Source organism: Cervus canadensis, chromosome 1 (assembly GCF_019320065.1).
Source record: "Cervus canadensis isolate Bull #8, Minnesota chromosome 1, ASM1932006v1, whole genome shotgun sequence".
NCBI lineage: Eukaryota > Metazoa > Chordata > Mammalia > Artiodactyla > Cervidae > Cervus > Cervus canadensis.
In genome coordinates, this window is record NC_057386.1 from 11789469 (window position 1) to 11809496 (window position 20028).

The following is a 20028-nucleotide window of genomic DNA, read 5'->3' on the forward strand; positions in this document are numbered from 1 at the left end:
CTGAAGTGGTGCAGGGTATTGTGTGGGCGGCCCTGTGGGCAGAGGGAAATCCCTATGACCACATGACTAAGATCTGTGCTTTCTATCAGCACCGAGAGCAACAGTATTTTCAAATACAATAGCCAGCAACATTACTTCACATATGCTGAATCCCACTTTTGGGAGATGCAGAAATATACATACTAGGTTCTGTATGGTGCTCCTGTGAAAATAACTGCTTCTTTGAACTCTGAATTATTTATCTAAAGATACAAAAATCGAACACAAGGCATCAAGCATTTAAATAAAAAAATCTTAGCAGAGTCTTACAAGAGCACAGTTAAAATCTTAAAAACTGGGACTTCGCTGTCAGTCCAGTGGTTAAGACTCTGCCTTCCAACGCAGAGGGCACAAGTCCCCAGTAGAAGAACTAAGATCCCACATGCCATGCAGTGCATCCAGGGAAAAAAACTTAAAAACTTCATTTCACACCTGAGATAATCTTGATGTGTGACTACTGTAATAAAACCAGAAACATGGTACTGTGTGAGATGAATACAAATGTTTATAATGGAAGGTAACAAAAAAGAATACATGGCATGATTTCACTTAAGTTCAAAAACAGCCAAAACTAAAATTTAGGTTTTAGGAACGCACAGAGGTGGTAAAACACAGAAAAGTGGGGAAGCAGCTCCCATCAAGCCAGGAGAGGAACGACAGGGTGAGGACGTGGGAAGGCTGACCGATGGTTCCTGGAGGCTGGCAACTGCCCCAACTCAGACTTGGGTGTTTGCCTCATCATCAGTCTTTTTGACTGTTCACATTTTTCAAGCATCTCTCAGCAGGTACTTTAATTCACAGGTTAAAAAAAAAATGTGTAATATGATAAAGAGAAAGGACAGAGTCACTTGCTGCTAAGATGTCGGTTAAGAAAGGACTGAGGGAAATTTCCTGACAACCCAGCAGTTAGGACTCTGCATTTTCATGGCTGAGGGTGCACATTTGAGCCCAGGTTGGGGAACTAAGATCCCACAAGCCACAAGGTGCAGCCAAAAAAAAAGGATAGAGGTAGGATCTGGGGTGACTCAGTAAGGGCCCTTTCAGGGAAGTGACAGCAGCAGAAGCAAACCCTTGGATTCTGGAGATGAGGAAAGATGACGCCAAACAAGACAGCCAGAAGAACCTGTCCTGGAGGGGTTTATGGTCTAATGATTCACAGAGAAGGAATTCTTCAGTGAGAAGCATTAGATGGTCTCAAAGGATCCAGTAACTCAAGATTCTATGACAGATTTTCATTGCAAGACGTCTCATTACACTTGCAAAACCAATTTCCTTAGAGAGCATAATGCCTCATATTAAATCAGGATCAAGGGTATCAAGTGTGGGGATGGGAAGTTGGAGCCAACAAAGTTCAGTGGTTAACACACTTTTCAGGCAAGTCTGTGAGGCAACAGGAAGGCCATTTCAAAGCCCACTTACAGGGCACAAATGCACAGCCAAATTATTAATTATCAACAACAGTATGAGTCCACTTATATGACACACCTGGAGGAGTCAGATTCAGAGACAGAATGTAGGGTGGTTACCAGAGCTGAAGGGGAGGCAGGGAGAGGAAATTTGTGTTTAATGGGAACAGAGTTTCAGTGTGGGAAGATGAAGAAATTCTGGAGATGGATGGTGGTGATGGCTGCAGGACACTATGAATGTACTTAACGCTACTGAACTATACACTTAAACATGGTTTGCATGGCAAATTTTATGTTATTTTTCTTATCACAGTAAAAAAAAAAAAAAAGATACAAATCTACATTTGTTGACATACAGCCATGTCCATAACCTATTGTGAAGTGAAAAAAGCAGGTTACAAATGATCACAAGGTGAGATGTGAATTTCTCTAGAATGGGTGCATCTTACTTCTGTCTGCAGGGCAGTAGGGTTGGTATATGGGTCACTGCCTGGACTCGTGTAACTTGTCACCCAGATACCTAAACAACCATCACCCCTCAACACTGCCATCAAACAATCCATTCAATGATCAATCAAGGAAGAAACAGGGATCTCAGCTGTTGAGCCTTGTTGGTGAGGTGGAGAGCACCCTAGCACCAGCACCTAAAACACAGGTGTTGGGGGCTGGCTTGCTGATCTTCCTGACCGGGCAGCCAGTGACTCCTTCAATAAGACATAACATCGTCACCTGAATCAAAAAATGGTTGAGGAAGGTTGGACTCTGAATGTGAGGTCACAGGGAGAGCCTATCCAATTAATTTCAGTTGGATTTTCCTCTTTACGAATGCATAATACATGATTAAAATACATTATTTCCAAATCAGTCTTAAAAAAGCACTTTACATATGAAGTAAAATGCAGGCATGCCGGGTTTTTTTTTTCTTTTTTTGTGCTAAGTTGCTTCTGTCATGTCCGACTCTGCAATCCTACAGATTGTATCCCACCAGGTTCCTCTGTCCATGAGATTCTCTAGGCAAGAGTACCAGAGTAGGTTGCCAATTCCTTCTCCATTTTTTTCTTTAGTGATCCATGAATGTTTCTCCTTAACCTCAGATTTGAAACAGCAGTAGTACAGTACAATCCTACTTTGGTGCAAGTACGTGTACATGCATACGCAGGCGTGCACGTGCACATGTGCCTGCACATGTGTGCACATAAAGATGTGCTACAGTAACAGGTATTTCTGGCTAGTAAAATTTTGAGTTATTTTTATTGCTTCTTCATACTTCCCTGTATTGTTCGAGGCTTTTATAATTAATCCATATTATTTGTATAATCAGAGGAAAGGATTTTCACTTGAGGGGAAACATCTCAGTGTAACAAATGTGTTTGTTTTTGAGTATTCCCAAGCAAATTTCTCCTAAGCAATGACTACTGTGGTGATAATGGCTTCAGAAATTAGGTCAACACTAAACTGTACCTCCCTGACTCCACCCACATCCAGTGACAGCTACTGCATCTATATTCCCTATGCAAGGCAACAAGTAAATACCCAGAAGGAGCACTAGGATTTCAGGATACTTCTGAGGTAAATAAAAGTCAGAATAATCCTGTATTTTTAGGTTTCTCTGAAATCATTTGAATTTAACCTGTCCAACAACTCTATATTTGATGCCAAGCACAAAAGTCTCAAGTTAAAAACAAAATCATATCTCTACATGGTTAGTACAGATATAAGAAATTTTCAAATCACAAAGACCCAGAAAAGTAAAGAACAACTGTAGGCAGTCCTCTTAATTTCACATTTATCCCCACAACTGTCCAAGCAATAGCTACGTAATGCTTAATGTTTGTCTCAGACAATCTCTCAAGAACTCAAGCTTTTAAAAAAAAAAAAAAAAGAACTCAAGCTTTTAGGGTATCCCAGCACCATCACCAGGAGTGAGCTGACAAGGGTCAGCTGCTACCAAAAAAGCAAAGAGTAAAATATTAAAATGGAGTAGGAAATGGCAACCCACTCCACTATCCTTGCCTGGAAAATTCCATGGCAGGCTACAGTCCATGGGGTCACAAACAGCTGGACATGACTGAGCGACTAACCACACACACAGGATATTAAAAAGTCCTTAAAGACACAGAGATTCTCTTTTCTGTGTGCTGTCTATTGCACCTGGTCTTTTTTCTTTTATTCTTGTAAATACGGTCGCTTAAGCAGCACTGTTGGAATCAGAATAGAAACTACTTTTCAGAAACCAAACTTCTCAGGTTAAGTGCTATGACTGCCTTAACAGATGACAGTGTAATCCTCAGCAAATCTCCTTATTCCCTAGACTTCAATTTCCATCTTTGTGAAAACAAAAAGATCAGACTACCTGACACTGAAAATTCCCTCTGGCTTTAACGATCTGTGACTTTTTTTTGCTTATGAAAAATGATATTTTTTTATCATTATAAAAGTTAAAAGCTATCTACAACAAACTCAAATAATAAAGAATGTATAAAGTAGAGGTTGGCAAATTTTCTCTGTAAAGAGCCAGGCAGTAAATATTTTCAGCTTTCAGGCCATACAATCTGTCACAACTACTCAGCTCTGCCCCTGGAGCTCAAAACCAGTACATAAGCCAATGAGTGCAGCTGTGTTCCAATGAAAATAGGCAGCCAGCCATGAGCCATGCTTTGCCGACCTTTAGAATGAAAGCATCAAGCAAAAGCCACTCTTCTTCCTTTGGCTTCCTCTTCCAGAGCTACCCCTTTTAGGTCTGGCTTATGATCTTTAAGCCACATTCTCATATAACAGATTTGTATACGGAGCTTTACTTAATTTTTTAAGAAGAAAGTGGGATCATTCTATACATGTTAATAATTCCCCTTTGTCGGACGATTCAAGTTCTTCACTCTCTGATTTTTCACTCACAAATATTCCTCCTGTGAAATCCTTTTACACTGACCTTTGGGCCCTTGGTCCTGCAACAGTAAGCAGTGGTCAGCTGTGACACATCTGATCCTGTATCAGTCCCACCAATCATGACAGAGAAAACCAATGCAAGAGACTAAACTTGGGAGTGGGGAGGAATCAAGAAAATGAGGGAAAGAGAAAAGGTACAGACTAGGAAGGGAACAACAGTGAAGGATGAAGAAAGGTCAATACCCAAGCCACAGGTACCTTTTTCAAAAATGTTGCAGCCGTTTCTCTCTTTGTTGCCGTGATCCGCTTCACCCCATCTGGGGACTGGACACGTATTATCTGTGGTAAATGAAACAAGGTGGTTACTGTGCAGACTTGGAAGGTCCCGGCCTATTACGGAAACTAACATCTGCAGTCTCTCGGCATACGAGTCACCGAAACTTAAGAGTCAAACTTCACCTTTCCCCTTGCGTATTGTAACCCAATGTTTCTAGAAGATGAAGCAGAGGTCTGAGTGTCATCAGCACAGGGGACGACATCCTAAGAGGGCTGCCTTAATAGTCAACTCGTATCATCTCACTCAGAAAAATACAGCTTCAATTTTTTAAAAATTGGTTTTAAAAAATAAATAAAATAAAAAAATATAAATTGATTTGGCCATGCCACATGGCTTGTGGAATTTTAGTTCCCCAACCAGGGCTTGAACCAACACCCTCAGCAGTGAAAGTGCAAAGTCCCAACCTCTGGGCCACCAGGGAATTCCCACAACCTCAACTTTTAACCATTATTTGTAAAGAATATATCTGAAAGACCAACATTTTTCTCTTCAGGTTTACATAAATATTTTTTTTTTATCAGCAGGAAAAAAACCCAAGAATCATTAGCAACTGAGTTGTTAAAAAAAAAAAATCTTTGTTCCCAGATCCATACAGATGACTTTTAAAAGATCACGGAATTCAATGTGGAACTCCCTAGCAGACTAGCAAAGGTTAGGACCCGCAGTGAAAGCCAAGGGCACGGGTTCGATCCCTGGCTAGAAACTAAGATCCCCGCAAGCCACAAGGCCAAAATAGAAAAAAAACTAAAAACATAAAAGGATTGCAGGGAATCTTCTAATTTGTTATTTACTTTCAATAAAAAGAATAAAAGAAAAGAAATAAGATGTTTAATACCATGGTAAAACTTGTCAGGGTTTTAAATATATGTATTTTCACGGCTAGCCATGAAATGGTTGTCAGGTCTGGAAGATAGCTGGACAGAGCAGCACTTTCTAGACTTGATTTTCACCCTGACAGAAGCCCAGTGAAGGTGAGCTGTTGTGTCCAGGCCAACCATCCGAGGTCTTGCCTCAATGGGGAGCATGAAATGGCATGCCCTGCCACCAGCAAGACAGAGGATGTTCCAACCACCTGAGGGATGGGAGGAGCCACAAACAGCATGTGCCAGAAAGTACTCATGTTCTTCCTCTCAGCAACACTGCACTGTATATTGTATTCAAAACAACACTATACAGATGAGAAATGTCATAAGCAATAGATTTTGAAAGGCTTTCATTGATACAGGACAAAATGCCACAACGGCTTTCGATCTGGTCGATTTTATCAAAGATATTAAGAATCATGTAGGGACCTCCCTGGTGGTTCAATGGCCAAGACTCTGGGTCCTAATGTAGTGGGCTTGTGTTTGATCCCTGGTCAGGGGACTAGATCCCACACGCCACAACTAAGATTCTATGTAGCCAAATAAACAAATATTCTTTAAATAATAATAATTTAGATTTTCCTAAACTATTCCTAAATTTCCTAAAAAATCACTTGCCTCTGTCTGTCTCTGTTTTGGTTTTTTTGGCCATACCTCTCAGCATGCAGAACTTTCCCAACCAGGCATCAAAGCCCTACCCCTTGCAGGGGAAGCAAGAAGTCCTGTCCCAACCACTCGACTACGAGGTAAGCCCTTTCTCATTTTCTAGTAACGTGTGTGTGTGTGTGTGTAAAATGTAAAACTCGTGTCTGACTCAGGGGAAGCACGGAGTCCTGTCCCAACCACTGGACTACGAGGTAATCCCTTTCTCATTTTCTAGTGGACTACGAGGTAATCCCTTTCTCATTTTCTAGTAACGTGTGTGTGTGTGTGTGTGTGTGTAAAACTCATGTCTGACTCTGCAACCCCATGAACTGTAACCCGCCAGGCTCGTGTGTGTGTGTGTGTGTGTGTGTGTGTATGTGTGTGTGTAAAACTCGTGTCTGACTCTGCAACCCCATGAACTGTAACCCGCCAGGCTCGTGTGTGTGTGTGTGTGTGTGTGTGTGTGTGTGTGTGTGTGTGTGTGTGTGTGTGTGTGTGTGTGTGTGTGTAAAACTCGTGTCTGACTCTGCAACCCCATGAACTGTAACCCGCCAGGCTCGTGTGTGTGTGTGTGTGTGTGTGTGTGTGTGTAAAACTCGTGTCTGACTCTGCAACCCCATGAACTGTAACCCGCCAGGCTCGTGTGTGTGTGTGTGTGTAAAACTCGTGTCTGACTCTGCAACCCCATGAACTGTAACCCGCCAGGCTCCTCTCTTCATGGAATTTTTCAGGCAAGAATACCGGAGCGGGTTGCCATTTCCTACTCCAGGGGATCTTCCTAACCCAGGGATTGAATAACTTTTGCTTAACTGAAAAGGTTTTGCCCCCATATTGTATTCAATTTTTAGATTTTGTTTTGAATAGTCCTTATGAAATCCCAATTGTTAAGTGTATTTTCTTTATTTTTGCTTTTCAATAACATCTGTCTAACTTTCTCACTCATCTGTGTGTACCACAAACAAAAAGTCTTTTGACTTTTGATTTCTAGTATACTGTAGATTCAACATCTAGAAAAATGTTTTCTTAATACACAGCCTGGACATAAGGTAACCTCCCACTTGTTTCTGCAATCTGTCTCCAATACTGAGGCAGGTTAAGAAATAAAGAGCCCTGCTTCTCTTTGAGGGGTGTCGTGACTGTGGCTTTCACTGTTCACTTAGGACCAAGAGCATGACACTCTACTCCTTGAGGAGTTAAAGGTCAGGATTACATGTTTCTGGAGAGTTCCAAAGCTTAAGAAGTTATTCTACTTGTTCGTTTACAACAAGACACAGCAGTCGAGGTTTCCAAGCTAAGCTCAGTATTTAATTCCGAAAGACAAACATAACTTATACTGAGGGAAGTTATGGCCTGGCCTTTGACACAGGCTATAAAGTAAAATAACCAAGAAAAGACAAACCAGGCAACAGAGACACATTAACTTCTTGGTAACCTAGGTCTCCCTATTTATAAGAAAGTGAGCCCAGAATACTTCTTGAGGGAGTCAAAGAATTAGTGAGATAAAAATCAGTGAGATAAAAATCAAGTTATTCCACAGAAACTTTTAGAAGACTTCTTCTAAATAAGTAAACTTTTGAAATAAATTTCAGAAGAATGATCTGTTTCAATTCCTCACAATGTGAGAAATTCAGCAAGAGATCCATGCTATCAACTAGAGCTTTGCCTTATACACAGAAACAAAAGTGGCTTTCTCTGAAACAACTCACTTATCTACAGGTATTTCAATTCAGTTAAAAATACTACAGTAAAGAAAAAGTTTGGAAGCATATCTGGGTGCTAACTCTTAACCTATCTCTAGGATGAGTTACCAACAATTGGTGGTAAGTCTTATTTTGAAACGAGTTAGTTACTCGTTTCTCTTGGGTCATTTATTACCTCTGCTCATCTCTAGGCTGCAAAACAGAGAAGAAGCCAGGGCCCCTGAATAGACAGCAGAGTTAGGACTCACTAGAGGAAAAGTCTGAAAGTCCCAGAGCCAGAGGTTCCTGCAGACCTGACCATCCAGAGAGAATGAGTGCTATTCCCAACACCTGGCAAAACTGTTCGAGGCCCTCCCAAGGCCAAGTTCTGAACATGACTTGCCACCCCATACTGCTTTTGCTTCCCCCAGGAAATTCCAAGTGGCCCTTAAAGTTAACCAAAAAATTCTTCTGTCCAGCTGGTCTGTTGGGTTTTTTCCGGCCACACTGACTTCTGAGAGGAACTTTTGACAAGTTAAGGGAAGGCTAGTTTTTTCCTGATTTTCACTTTAAAATACAAACACAAAAAAAAACTTTAAGGGGACGTGTGTTAATCTCTAATTTCGAGTACAAAATAAGATTTTTTAACATCCCTTTACAGACAGGTAGCTGTCAAGGTCTCCTTGCCATCTGCCAGTCCACCGTCTCCCTTCTTCGCAGCTTCCTCTAGCGGGGATGGGGGTCCCCATTTATAGAAAATGCTCTTTTAGTGACCTGTGACAAGGCACTCACTGGGGCGAAGGCAAAGAGGCAGGAAAGACGGACAGGAGGCGAGGAGGGGTCGAAGTCCCCGGCAATCCGGAGCCCCTCTTCTAGGCGCGCCCGGCGAGACCCCGCGACCAGGAATAGAGAGACCAGCACAGCCCACACCCTCAGACCGCCCAGTCTCCCACTCCAGCCAGGGACGGGAGGAGTGAGGAGAGAAGGTCGGAAACCCAGCCGGCTGGCCGGCCCAGGAGGAGGAGGGCGGGCCGCTGAGCCTCTCCGCAGGCCGCGCCGGCAAATATGCTGCCTCATCCCGGCGCCCTCCCGCCCGGCCGCCCTACTCACGATGCTCTCGGCCATGGTGGCCGCTCCCGTGTCCGGGCTCGAGCCCCGGGCTGCCGCCGCCTGCCGCCCCACGGGCCTCGCAGCCCCGACCCCGGCCTCAGCCCCGGCCCCGGCCTCCCGCCGCCGCCGCCACCGCCGCTCCAGCTTCGCCGCCCGGCCGCCACCGCCGCGACGTCCTGTGCCTCACCCGACGCGCTCCCCGGCCGCGCGGCCGCGCAACCAGGTTCCGGCCCCGCAATCAGGTTCCGGCCCCACCAACGGCCCGCGCCTGCGCAGGGCGGCCCCGCGCCGGGCTCCGCGGGAGGGGCGCCCCCCGCTGGCCACGCGGTGGAGAGACGCTGCGGTGCAGCCCAGAGGGAACCGTCATCGGAGCGCGTCTCATCCACGGACAGAGATCCGTGGGCTCGAATTGGGCATTCCCGGCGCCCTGCTGGTCAAACGGAAATTCTGTTCAAAGTGTGTTAGGGGGGTATTGGGAGCGGTGAGAATGGAGGGAGCATGCTCTGTGTAACATTGTAGGATTCTTCTAGAAGCTGAATGGAGAATAGTGCAGGAGGAGAATCGGGGAGACCCTTCGGGAGCCTGAGGCTTTAGTTCAGAGGGCAGAACACGGTGGCCATGAGGAGGCTGGACGCAGGACAAACATTGGCGGAAGAGTTGATGAGTTGATAGGGTTGCTCCTGTCAAGGGGCAAGGTGTGTGGTTTTTATCCCGCTGACACGCATCCTGCTCTCTCACCCTGTCCTGCTCTTGTACAGGACGGCCTCTTTTTGCTTCTCATATACTGACTGTATCCCTTACACAGAAGGACAAGACTGCGTCCTGGTGGTGATGTCTCCTAGTGTGGTCACGTCCAAGCATTGACAGACGCGCTGTTCTACTCTACACCACTTACCTTTTAATCTCCGTTGTGTGACTGTGAAGGTATTACATTAATGTTTTAAAGTTATTTTAGTAGTTCTATCTCTGGGGCTGCCATGACAAAATACCACAGACTGAGGTGGCTTAAATTTATTTTCTCACAGTTCTGGAGGCCGGAAGTCAGAGATCAAGCTTGGTTTCTTCTGAGGCCGCTCTCCTTGGCTTGCAGATGGCCGTCTTTGTCCTGTGTCTTCCCTCTATACAAGTGCATCCCTGGTGTCTCTCTGTGTCCCAGTTTCCTTTTCTTATAAGGACATTAGAGGAGGGCCCGCCTTAATGGCCTGATTTTAAGCTAACTACCTCTTTAAAGGCCTTACCTTCAAAGTCTCATTCTAAGGCACTGGGGTTGGAACATCAACATAGAAATTTGGCCGGGGGCGGGGGGGGGGACACAGTTTAGCCCATAACAATGGTGGTAACTACACTTTCATACAAAGGCTACCCAATATCAGAACAGGGCTGAGATGGAGCCAGAGGTGACAACCATCTTCCTGAGAGCCTGCTTTGAAGCCTGATGCAGTAACTGATGACGCCGGGCGTGTCCCCTTTGAGGGAGAGACGAGCCTCGGTCTGATTGCACTGGGCCTGACCTCCAGCTCCTGTCCTATGCCTGACCTACTGCCAGTAGCACAGCAGCCTGGGTGGTCCTTTTGTCAGATTGGATGCATGTTACTCAACACCTGTCATCTCCTCATCTCACTCGGAGAAGAATTTGAAGACAGCCACCCTTCTTCAGACTTTCCAGGCTTGCTCCCATCTAAAGCACTACACACGCCTGAAATGCTCTTCCTGCACGTTAGTCTGGCGTGTGCCGAGGGCACGGCCCAGACCCCCACTCAGGACCAAAGCTGCTGGTGGCGCTGGCTGAGCTCCCCTTTGGGGACTTGGCTTACTCCCGATCACAGTCCCTTCCCCCATGCAGCTCATGCCCAATAATAGTCGATGGTTAGCAAGGCCCAGCCCCATGTCTCAGTCTGGGACAACTCTGCAGGCCATCCCAGCTGCAAGGATCCCTGAGGCCTTTATTGGGACTGTCTGACTGCTCACTTTCTCCCTCTGCCTGTGCCATGCTGCTTCATGTCGCGGGTCTGGATCCTGAGACACTCCCAGGGGACCCTCCTGAACTCACCCTCACAGGGGCCTTGCCCCAGGAAAATCCATGAGGCTCGTTCCCTCTCTTCCTTCAGCTTCTTCTCAGTCCTCTTGTTCTTTTCTTTTCCTTTTTTTTTTTAATTTTTAAAATATGTACTTATTTATTTGGCTGCACTGTGTCTTAGTTACCGCACCAGGGATATTAGATCCTGCCATGCCAGGATCTTTAGTTGCAGCATGTAAACTCTTTACTTGTGACATGTGAAATCTAGTTCCCTGATCAGAGATCGGACCTGGGCCCCCTGCATTGGGAGCAGAGTCTTAGCCTCTTGACCGCCAGGGAAGTCCCTCTTTTCTTTTTTTAAATTGAGATGACATTCACAGAACGTACAGTTAACCATTCTAAAGGGGAAAACTCACTGTCCTTTAGTGTGGTCCCAATGTTGAACAATCACCTTCTCTATCTAGTCCTAAAGTTTTCTTCACCCCTGAGAAGGAAACCTCACACTCATTCAGCCATGGCTGCCATTTCCCCCTTTCCCAACCACTGGCAACCACTAGTCTACCTTCTGTCCCTATGGCTTTACCTATTCTACAAGTGGAATCGTATAATATGTGGACTTTTGTGTCTGACTTCTTTCACTGAGCATCATGTTTTCAAGGTTCATCAATATCGTAGCCTGTGTTAGAGCTTCTTTCTATTTTATGGCTGAGTATGGTGGGCTTCCTGGTGGCTCAGTAGTAAACAATCTGCCTGCAATGCAGGGGCTGCAGGAGATGCAGGTTCGATCCCTGGGTCAGGAAGATCCCCTGGAGGAGGGCACGGCAACCCACTCCAGTATTGTTGCCTGGAGAATCCTATGGACAGAGGAGCCTGGTGAGCTACAGTTCATAAGATCACAAAGAGTCAGACATGACTGAGGCAACCCAACACACATGCACACATACTCATAGCATGGATGGAGCACATTTTGTTTGTCCATTCTTCATTGATGGACACCTGCATTGTCTCCTTTTTTGGCTGCTATGGTCCTGTATATCTATGTATTTGTTTGAGTCCCTGTTTTCAATACTTTTGGGTGTAAACCTAGGAACCAGACATCTTACTTACAGTGAGGCCTCCCTGATCATGTGATGCAAGACAACATCACCACTATTTTCTTTCCTTGCTTCATGACACTCATGACCATACAAAGCAGCACATAGTTACTTGTTTCTCCGCATACTCTGTGACTTTCCCTGTGCTTGAATGTAAGCGCCCAATGGTGGGGGATCGTCAGCTTTCGTCACTACTGTACTGCAGGGCTCTGTAGTTGCAGACCAGTCCCTGGCAGAGAATAAACCCTGTGTCAGTCATCTGTGCTCACAATGCTGTTGTGTAACAAACCCTCCCAAAATTCAGTGGCTTAACACTCAGCTGGCCCTCTGCTGGAGTTTTGGCTGGGCTCCAAGGAGTGGTCCTTATGGGAGCAGCTAGTGAGGAACCCGAAGCAAAAACACAAGATAGGAGCTTCTCTGGTGGCTCAGTGGTAAAGAATCCACCTGCCAACGCAGGAGACATGGGTTTGATCCCTGGTCTGGGAAGATCCCATATGCTGAGGAGCAGCTAAGCCCGTGTGCCGCAACTGTTGATCCTGTGCTCTGGAGCCTGGGAGCCACAGCTTCTGAAGCCCGCATGTCCTAGACCCTGTGCTCCTGTGCAACAAGAGAAAGTGAAAGTGAAAGTCGCTCAGTCCTGTCTGACTCTTTGAGACCCCATGGACTATACGGTCCATGGAATTCTCCAGGCCAGAATACTAAAGTGAGTAGCCTTTCCAGGAGATCTTCCCAACCCAGGGATTGAACTCAGTTCTCCCGCATTGCAGGCGAATTCTTTACCAGCTGAGCCATCAGGGAAGCCCAAGAATAGTGGAGTGGGTAACCTATCCCTTCTCCAGGGGATCTTTCTGACCCAGGAATGGAACTGGGGTCTCCTGCATTGCAGGCGGATTCTTTACCAACTGAGCTATCAGGGAAGCCCATGCAACAAGAGAAGCCACTGCAATGAGAAGCCTGCATACCACAACTAGAGAGTAGCCCTTGCTTGCTGCAACTGGAGAAAATCCCACACAGCAACAAAGACCCAGAGAAGCCAAGAATAAATAAAACATATATATATTTTAAAAGAACACAGATAAACAAAGCAAATAAAAATGAAAAGTGCTGCTTGGGCTGTGCTAGTCTGGAATGGGACCCCAGAAGGAGATTTCAGGGGATGGCATAGGTCAGGGCACATGAGTGCCAGGCTGATCAGGGCCCACCAAGCAGCCCATGTGGCTGGATTGTAAATAGTGAGTGAGGAAGGAAAAGAGATGGGCTAAAACATCAAACAGAGGAAGCTGAGAAAGGGAGTGGGGAGTACGATGGAGACAGGACAGGGTACACAAACCCCCCAGAGACCACCCTTTCTCCTGCCATGCAATCGTGTTTGCAGAGGGGCCCCTGGCAGCCTCTGTTTTCCACGGTCTCAGGGCCCCGGCAGCCAACAGCAACATCCACACACATCATAGTCTCATGCACTCCATAAGCTGGACTCAGGAGGTGTGGAGGTTCATGCCCAAGGTCTTGCAGAGTTGGTGGGGGGTAGGGTCCCGCTCTGAGCATGTCTTCCCACTGCATCCAAGCTAGGCAGGCAGGGCGAGAAGGAAGACGATAAAGGCTCAGGGAGCCTGGAGCACAACTCTGTCTGTTCTGTGCTGCATGGCCAGGGTCCTTCCAAGCTCTAGGGCCCAATAGTGCCCTTGACAATGTCCTGCTGCTGAGAAACTCAGAGGGTGAGGGATCCCGGGTACCTCAAAGCCAAGAAGGATGTAATTTACCCAGTGATATGTGAAAAAAATAATAAAGGCACTTCAAATATACATACATACATTTGTATATAGTTATGGGCTTCCCTGGTGACTCAGATGGTAAAAAATCTGCCTGCAGTGCAGGAGACTGGACTTTAATCCCTGGATCGGGAAGATCCCCTGGAGAAGGGAAAGGCTCTGCACTCCAGTATTCTTGCCTGGAGAATCCCATGAACAAAGGAGCCTGCCAGGCTACAGTCCATGGGGTCACAAAGAATCAGATACAACTGAAGCTACTAGGCACACACACACACACACACACACAATTATATGTATATATTTATATATGTATGTATATAATTATGATGGTCAGTCGCTAAGTTGTGTCCGACCCTTTGCAACCCCATGAATTGCAGCACACCAGGCTTCCCTGTCCTTCACTATCTCCTGGAGTTTTCTCAAACTCATATTCATTTTATATCTATTTATATATATATATATATAATTTCTTTCTTTCAGTGAATAAGTCAGAGGATAAACTGGCATTTAGCTGTGGGCTGGTCTCCCAGGCTATTACTGAGGCCCAGGATCTGATCCTCCAGCTGAGCTGAGGGGTAGCACTGAATCTGCCAGGCTGTCCACACTGGGACCCTCTGGCGATGACCACGAGGCCAGCCCCCCGACAGCTCCCACGTCATGCCTGCAGAGAGCAAGGCCAAGAATCTGGGCTCAGGAAGAAGAATTCTCTGCATTTCGACAAGCAGAGGCTGTGTTAAGCCCTAAAATATGACTCCTCACATGATCCGGTTGTGACCACATCATCCCAGTAGGGCTCACAGCTCACAGAGCAGCCAGGGCCACAGGCAACACCAGGCCTGGTGTCCCAGCTGGAGAAACCAGGGTCCAGCACACCTGTCCTGGTGGAGGATGGAGGAGGGGGAAAGGAGCCCCCTGCTGTCCCAGGTAAGCAATGCTGTGGCGACTGCCAGGGTTGGAGGTGTTCTCTCCCCCCTACCCCACCCAGAGCCCTGCTGTGTACTGGGGAGGTGGATGCCCCACTGCTAAGATTGGGGTAGGGCTTTATTAATCAGGTGACTTAACCACCCCCAGCACCCTGTTCCAACCCTGAAAGGTGACCCAGCCTTGCCCTTGTGTTTAACATGGCGTGGGGTGCATCCACACCCCAAGGATAGCACACACCCAGGGACCATCACCCATCAGGCCACCCCCACATTTTCCCTGCCCCCCCCACCTGTGACCCAGCCCCCAATCGGCCTTCTCATCTCCCTGTTGCCCCCTGCCTAAGGCTGCCATCCACTCAGCCCTGTATGGCCCCTAGACAAGAGATCTGGCAGGTCTCCCTGTGGATCTGGGTGATGGGAGGGTGGACTCTGGCTTGGTGCAGAAGGGGCTGAAGGCCAATGTCGTTGGCAGCTTGTCCTTTTGCTCTTACTGACTTGTTTAGGTCTGGGGGATGCTGATCAATAACCCTTAGTTCCTCTGCTCTGATGCGGTCAGACAGGTGGGGAGTAAAGGGCTTGTTTCTTCCTGGGAAACTGGGGACTCTGCCCAGGCCTGGGGTCTTAGCTTCCTCATTCTTCCCACAACCAGACTTCAAGGGTCTGCTGCCCCTTCCCCTGCAGAGAGGGGGCAGAAGCCCTCCCACACCTGCCTGCCAGTGGAGGGGTTGGGGAGCAGGCAGAACTGAGGTGGAGACTGTCCATCAAGGGACAAAGTTCCATCGATGAAACTGGCAGCTTCTCCCAATCTCATGATCAGTGATTCAGGCCTCTGTTGGGGAACTGAGAGGAGGGTGGGCCCCCCAACCCTAAGCACCCCGTTATTCTTTTCCTGGGTAAGGCCAGGGCCCCCAAACTTGGCTGAGGGTCCTCCTGGAGGGCAAGCTGGGGTCTTTGGGAGGCCCTGCACCTCACAGAGCCCTGGTCTCATGGCCGCACCCATGTCCCTGGGCTCTAGGGTCTCTGAGCGCCCCCTTCCACCTCTGCTGTCTAGCTTCCCCACCCTGCAGGCTCTGACCCTGCTCCCAGCTGAGCATCACAGGGTCTGAGAGAAGGGGGTCACACCGGTGAGACCTCCCTGTTCCTCCTTCCTCTGCAGGAGGCTGGAGGTCAGGAACCACCCCTCGCCAGGAGCAGCCCCCTCACTTCCAGTCGCCCAGGACCAGCTCCCTGGGAGGACCCAGCCTGGAGGGCAGGCCTTGGGGGATTCCTGGCCTGCTTGCTCCCCTCAGAAAGCAGCTGCCTCAAGTGCCTACTCTTCCTGTCCAACTTCCTCTTCTCCCTGCTCAGCCTGCTGGCCCTGGCCATCGGGCTCTGGGGCCTGGCTGTCAAGGGGTCTCTGGGAAGTAGTTGGGGGTCCCCCCTGCCTGCAGACCCCATGCTGGGGCTGGTGCTGGGTGGGCTGGCGGTCAGCGCAGTGAGCCTGGCGGGCTGCCTGGGTGCCCTCTGCGAGAACGCCTTTCTGCTGCGCTGCTTCTCTGGGGGCGTCCTTGCCTTCCTGGTGCTGGAGGCCGTGGTGGGGGCCCTGGTGGTGGCCCTCTGGGGCCGGTTACAGGATGGCCTGGAGCACGTCCTGCGCCTGGCCATCACCCACTACCAAGACGACCCAGACCTGTGCTTCCTCATCGACCAAGTCCAGCTGGGGCTGCAGTGCTGCGGGGCGGACTCCTACCAGGACTGGCAGCAGAACCTGTGAGTCCCGGAGCCCACGAGGGAAGAGGGTAGCCCCACAGTGACTGGCAGGGTCCCTGGGGCTGGAGAGGAGGTGGACCACACTCACATGCCCATACTCACTTGTACACACACTCACCTGTACAGGCTGCTCACCTATACATACTCAGACATGTGCACACGCTCACGCGGGCACATTTGCACATGTACATGCTTGGGCCCAGCCAGGGCCACATGGTCACACAGGGATGTTAATGGAGAAACTCAGATAGCAGATGTAGAAAATCATTTTTGGAGATTGTTGTTTTATTGTTTTTTTTCCCCCAGTAAGGACATCATACAATATATCTCAGTGTCAATTGAAAATAACTTTTAGGTTAATCTAGCTTCCCTTGGAGAAGGAAATGGCAACCCACGCCAGTATTCTTGCCTGGAGAATCCCATGGATAGAGGAGCCTGGCAGGCTACAGTCCACGGGGTCGCAAGAGTCGAACATGACTTAGTGACTAAACCACCACCAGCTTCCCTTGTGGCTCAACTGGTAAAGAATCCGCCTGCAATGCAGGAGACCTGGGTTCAATCCCTGGGCTGGGAAGATCCCCTAGAGAAGAGAAAGGCTATCCACTTCAGTACTCTGGCCTGGAGAATTCCATGGACTGTGTAGTCCATGGGGTCGCAAAGACTTGGACACGACTGAGCGATTTTCACTTTCACTTTAGGTTAATCCAGGATATCCCTCTAGACTATGACTCCACAGTTCTCCCTCTGCTATGTGTGTATGTATGTGTGTATGTGTGTGTGTTTAGAGTCACATGGAGACTCTTGAAAACCAGCCACTTGTACCCATGAGTCCCTGAGACGTGCTGAGCCCTTCCTTCCGAGTACCAGGCACCCTAGAAACACTCACAAGGCTTGTTCTCACTGGGTGGCCATGTGTGACTTTGGGTTGGTGGCAGCCCTTTCTGATGTTGTTATATTCACCCAGCCTACCCGGTCTCCAAGCCCCGGCCTTAGTGAAGCCCACTCTTCGAGGAGATGAGACTGTGCCTGTATGGGGCGGGGGTTGGTGAGGGATGAGCCTGCAGCTCACAGGGCCCTGGATGCTTTGACTAGATGCCTAGTCAAAGCCAGGGGCACATGAGGGCCGCCTGAAGCAGGTGACAAGAGCAACACTCCCTCCAGGCCCTGTGAGCTCCTCCCAAGCCTCCTGTCCCTGTCGCTGTCCAGTGTGACCCCTCACGTCCCCACCACAACCCACTGACCCCTACAGAAACCTCTGCCAGTCCTCAACCCCCCTTCTCCGGCTCGAACCCTGATGCTCAGACCAACTCAGCAGCATCTGTGGATCAAGGGCGTCTTCCTTCCAGCCCCCAACAAATGCTGGCCTCCCTCCAACTGTCTTGTGCAGTGTGTGCCTTCTAGCCAAGAAGCATGTGCAGAGGCCTACCTGGTACGGGATGAATTATAGAGAACTGGGTATTGTGTGTGTGTGTTTGTGCACAATTGTGCATGTATGTGCCTCTATACATGCATGCCAGTGTGGATTCATACTGTATGTATATGTGTGTGCATTCATGCCTCTGTGCTTGCATGCCTGCGTGCCTATGCACGTATGTGGCCATGGAAGTTTGGAGGTGGGTAGGAGACATTCTGGGAAGCTCAGTGGTAAAGAATCTGCCTGCCAATGCAGGAGACACGAGTTCAGTCCCTGGGTAGGGAAGATCCCCTGGAGAAGGAAATGGCTACCCACTCCAGTATCGGAGAGTCCCATGGATAGAGGAGCCTGGCAGGCTACAGTCCGTGGGATTGCAAAAGAGCTGAACACGACTTTAGCAACTAAGCAACCACAAACAAAGAGACAGTTCACACTGGGGTCCCAGACCAGGGGACCTGCCCTCCAGACTGACACTGTGCGCCCTTGCAGGTACTTTAACTGCAGCTCTCCTGGGGTCCAGGCCTGCAGCCTTCCTGCCTCCTGCTGCATCGACCCCTGGGAAGGCGGAGCCTCTGTCAATGACCAGTGCGGCTTCGGGGCCCTGGGCCTGGACGAGGACGCGGCCCAGAGGGTGGTGCATCTGGAGGGCTGCAGTCCCCCACTCCTCCGGTGGCTGCACAGTAACATCCGGACTTTGGGCTGCTACGCCATCGGGGTCGTGCTGGTCCAGGGGGTGGAGCTCCTGCTGGCCATCCAGCTGGTGAGGGCCCTGACTGTCCACAAGGGGGCAGCAGGGAGTGGGGGCCTGTCCACAGGAACCCCACCCAGTGTCCAGAGCTCTGCCAAACTGGTCGTGGGCCGACCAACAGCGGGGACGAAAGACCCCGCTGGGGTCTGGGGCTGCAGGCCGCCCCTCCCCTCCCAGGGCAGATGTCAGAGTAACCTGCCTGGGTGCTTAGGGACACACGCCTTGGACCCCCAGGCCACCTCCGCCTACTGACTTCCAGCTTCCCAGGGTTCCCTTTCCCTCACACTGCCCACTTGCTTGCAAACACTGCTGTTTCTAGTGTAAGCTAACCTCGATGACCGCCTGGCCAGCATCTGCCTCCCACGGAGGGTGCCAGGCAAAGCCACCTGGCCGGCAGAAGGAGCGGGGGGCAAGAAGTGGATGAGATCCTGCTTGCCAAGCCCCCAGCTCTGAATTTCACGTTGACCCTCACTTCCAACGTTCAACTCTGACCTCCACTTCCAACCACTTCCAAGTCCCACCTCCAAGCCCAGCCTACAAAACTCCATGTCTTCACCATAGCCTGGCACCTGCCCTCCTCTGGGGCCACCTCCCCCTTTCCTGTCCATTGTGGTGGTTAAGGATGAGGCCAAGGCCTCTCTCTCCAGAGTCCTTTTTTTTTTTTTGGCAAAGTGTAAGTTTTATTGCAATGTATCACTCATACAGTAAATTGCACCAACCTTAAGTGGGCAGCATGAGGCTTCTTACTTACCTACACACCTGTGGACCCACTACCACTACCAAGTCTAGCTCCAGCCCCAGCAGGGTTCTTTGTCCCCTCCCCGAGGTCACCCCTGGTGGAACTTTGTTACCTTCAGTTCACGTGGCTTTTTCTGGCCTTCACATAGATGGGATCTTGGGGCCCCCTTCTCGAGAGTCACTCTCCAGTTACTGCTGTGTGAACAGAGCCCCACGTACGTGCGGACATGCACTTGGGCAGTTTCCAGAAGATGACTGCTAGTAGGGACAGTTTTGTGCAGGGCTGTATGTATGACAGCGTGCCCCGCTGTGGGGTCAGGAGTGGAATTGCAGAGTTGCTGGTGGGCATCTGTCCGGCTTTAGTGGTCACTAAGGGGGGCACGGGGGCCCAGTTTCCCTGCACCTGTATCCTCACCTGTGGGGAGCAAACAGGCTTTCTCACCCCCTGACCCGAGCTCCTGTCCCTGCAGTACGTGAAGCTGCCCACCTTGCCCCGATCTGGCCTTCAGGAGCCTTCTCAGCACCTGATGTGTTTCCTCCCCTCAGCCTGGCCGAGGCCCCGCCATCCCTGCCACTTGCGCCTGCGCCATCCACTCCTACTGAACAGACCC

The 20028-nt window shown here is 49.2% G+C and overlaps 2 protein-coding genes across 3 annotated transcripts in view; one reads left to right on the top strand and one right to left on the bottom strand.

Moving 5' to 3' along the window:
• Positions 1-9186, bottom strand: part of NPLOC4 (NPL4 homolog, ubiquitin recognition factor) — a 54011-nt gene extending 44825 nt beyond the window's left edge. The window contains exons 1-2 of one of the 2 annotated variants that reach the window (XM_043463212.1): positions 8966-9186; positions 4590-4670 (exon numbers count right to left, since the gene is read on the bottom strand). In XM_043463212.1, coding sequence (XP_043319147.1) covers positions 4590-4670; positions 8966-8980 — 96 coding nt within the window. In that variant the 5' untranslated portion in view covers positions 8981-9186. Of the gene's footprint in view, positions 1-4589; positions 4671-8965 lie in introns of those variants that run through there. The other variant, XM_043463221.1, reaches the window with a different exon arrangement.
• TSPAN10 (tetraspanin 10) lies at positions 8979-20020 on the top strand. Its single transcript, XM_043461461.1, has 5 exons — positions 8979-9446; positions 14637-14769; positions 16058-16517; positions 18421-18823; positions 19964-20020. The coding sequence occupies exons 1-5, from the start codon at positions 8979-8981 to the stop codon at positions 20018-20020; spliced, it is 1521 nt and encodes a 506-aa protein (XP_043317396.1).
• Positions 20021-20028: the final 8 nt, after the last annotated feature.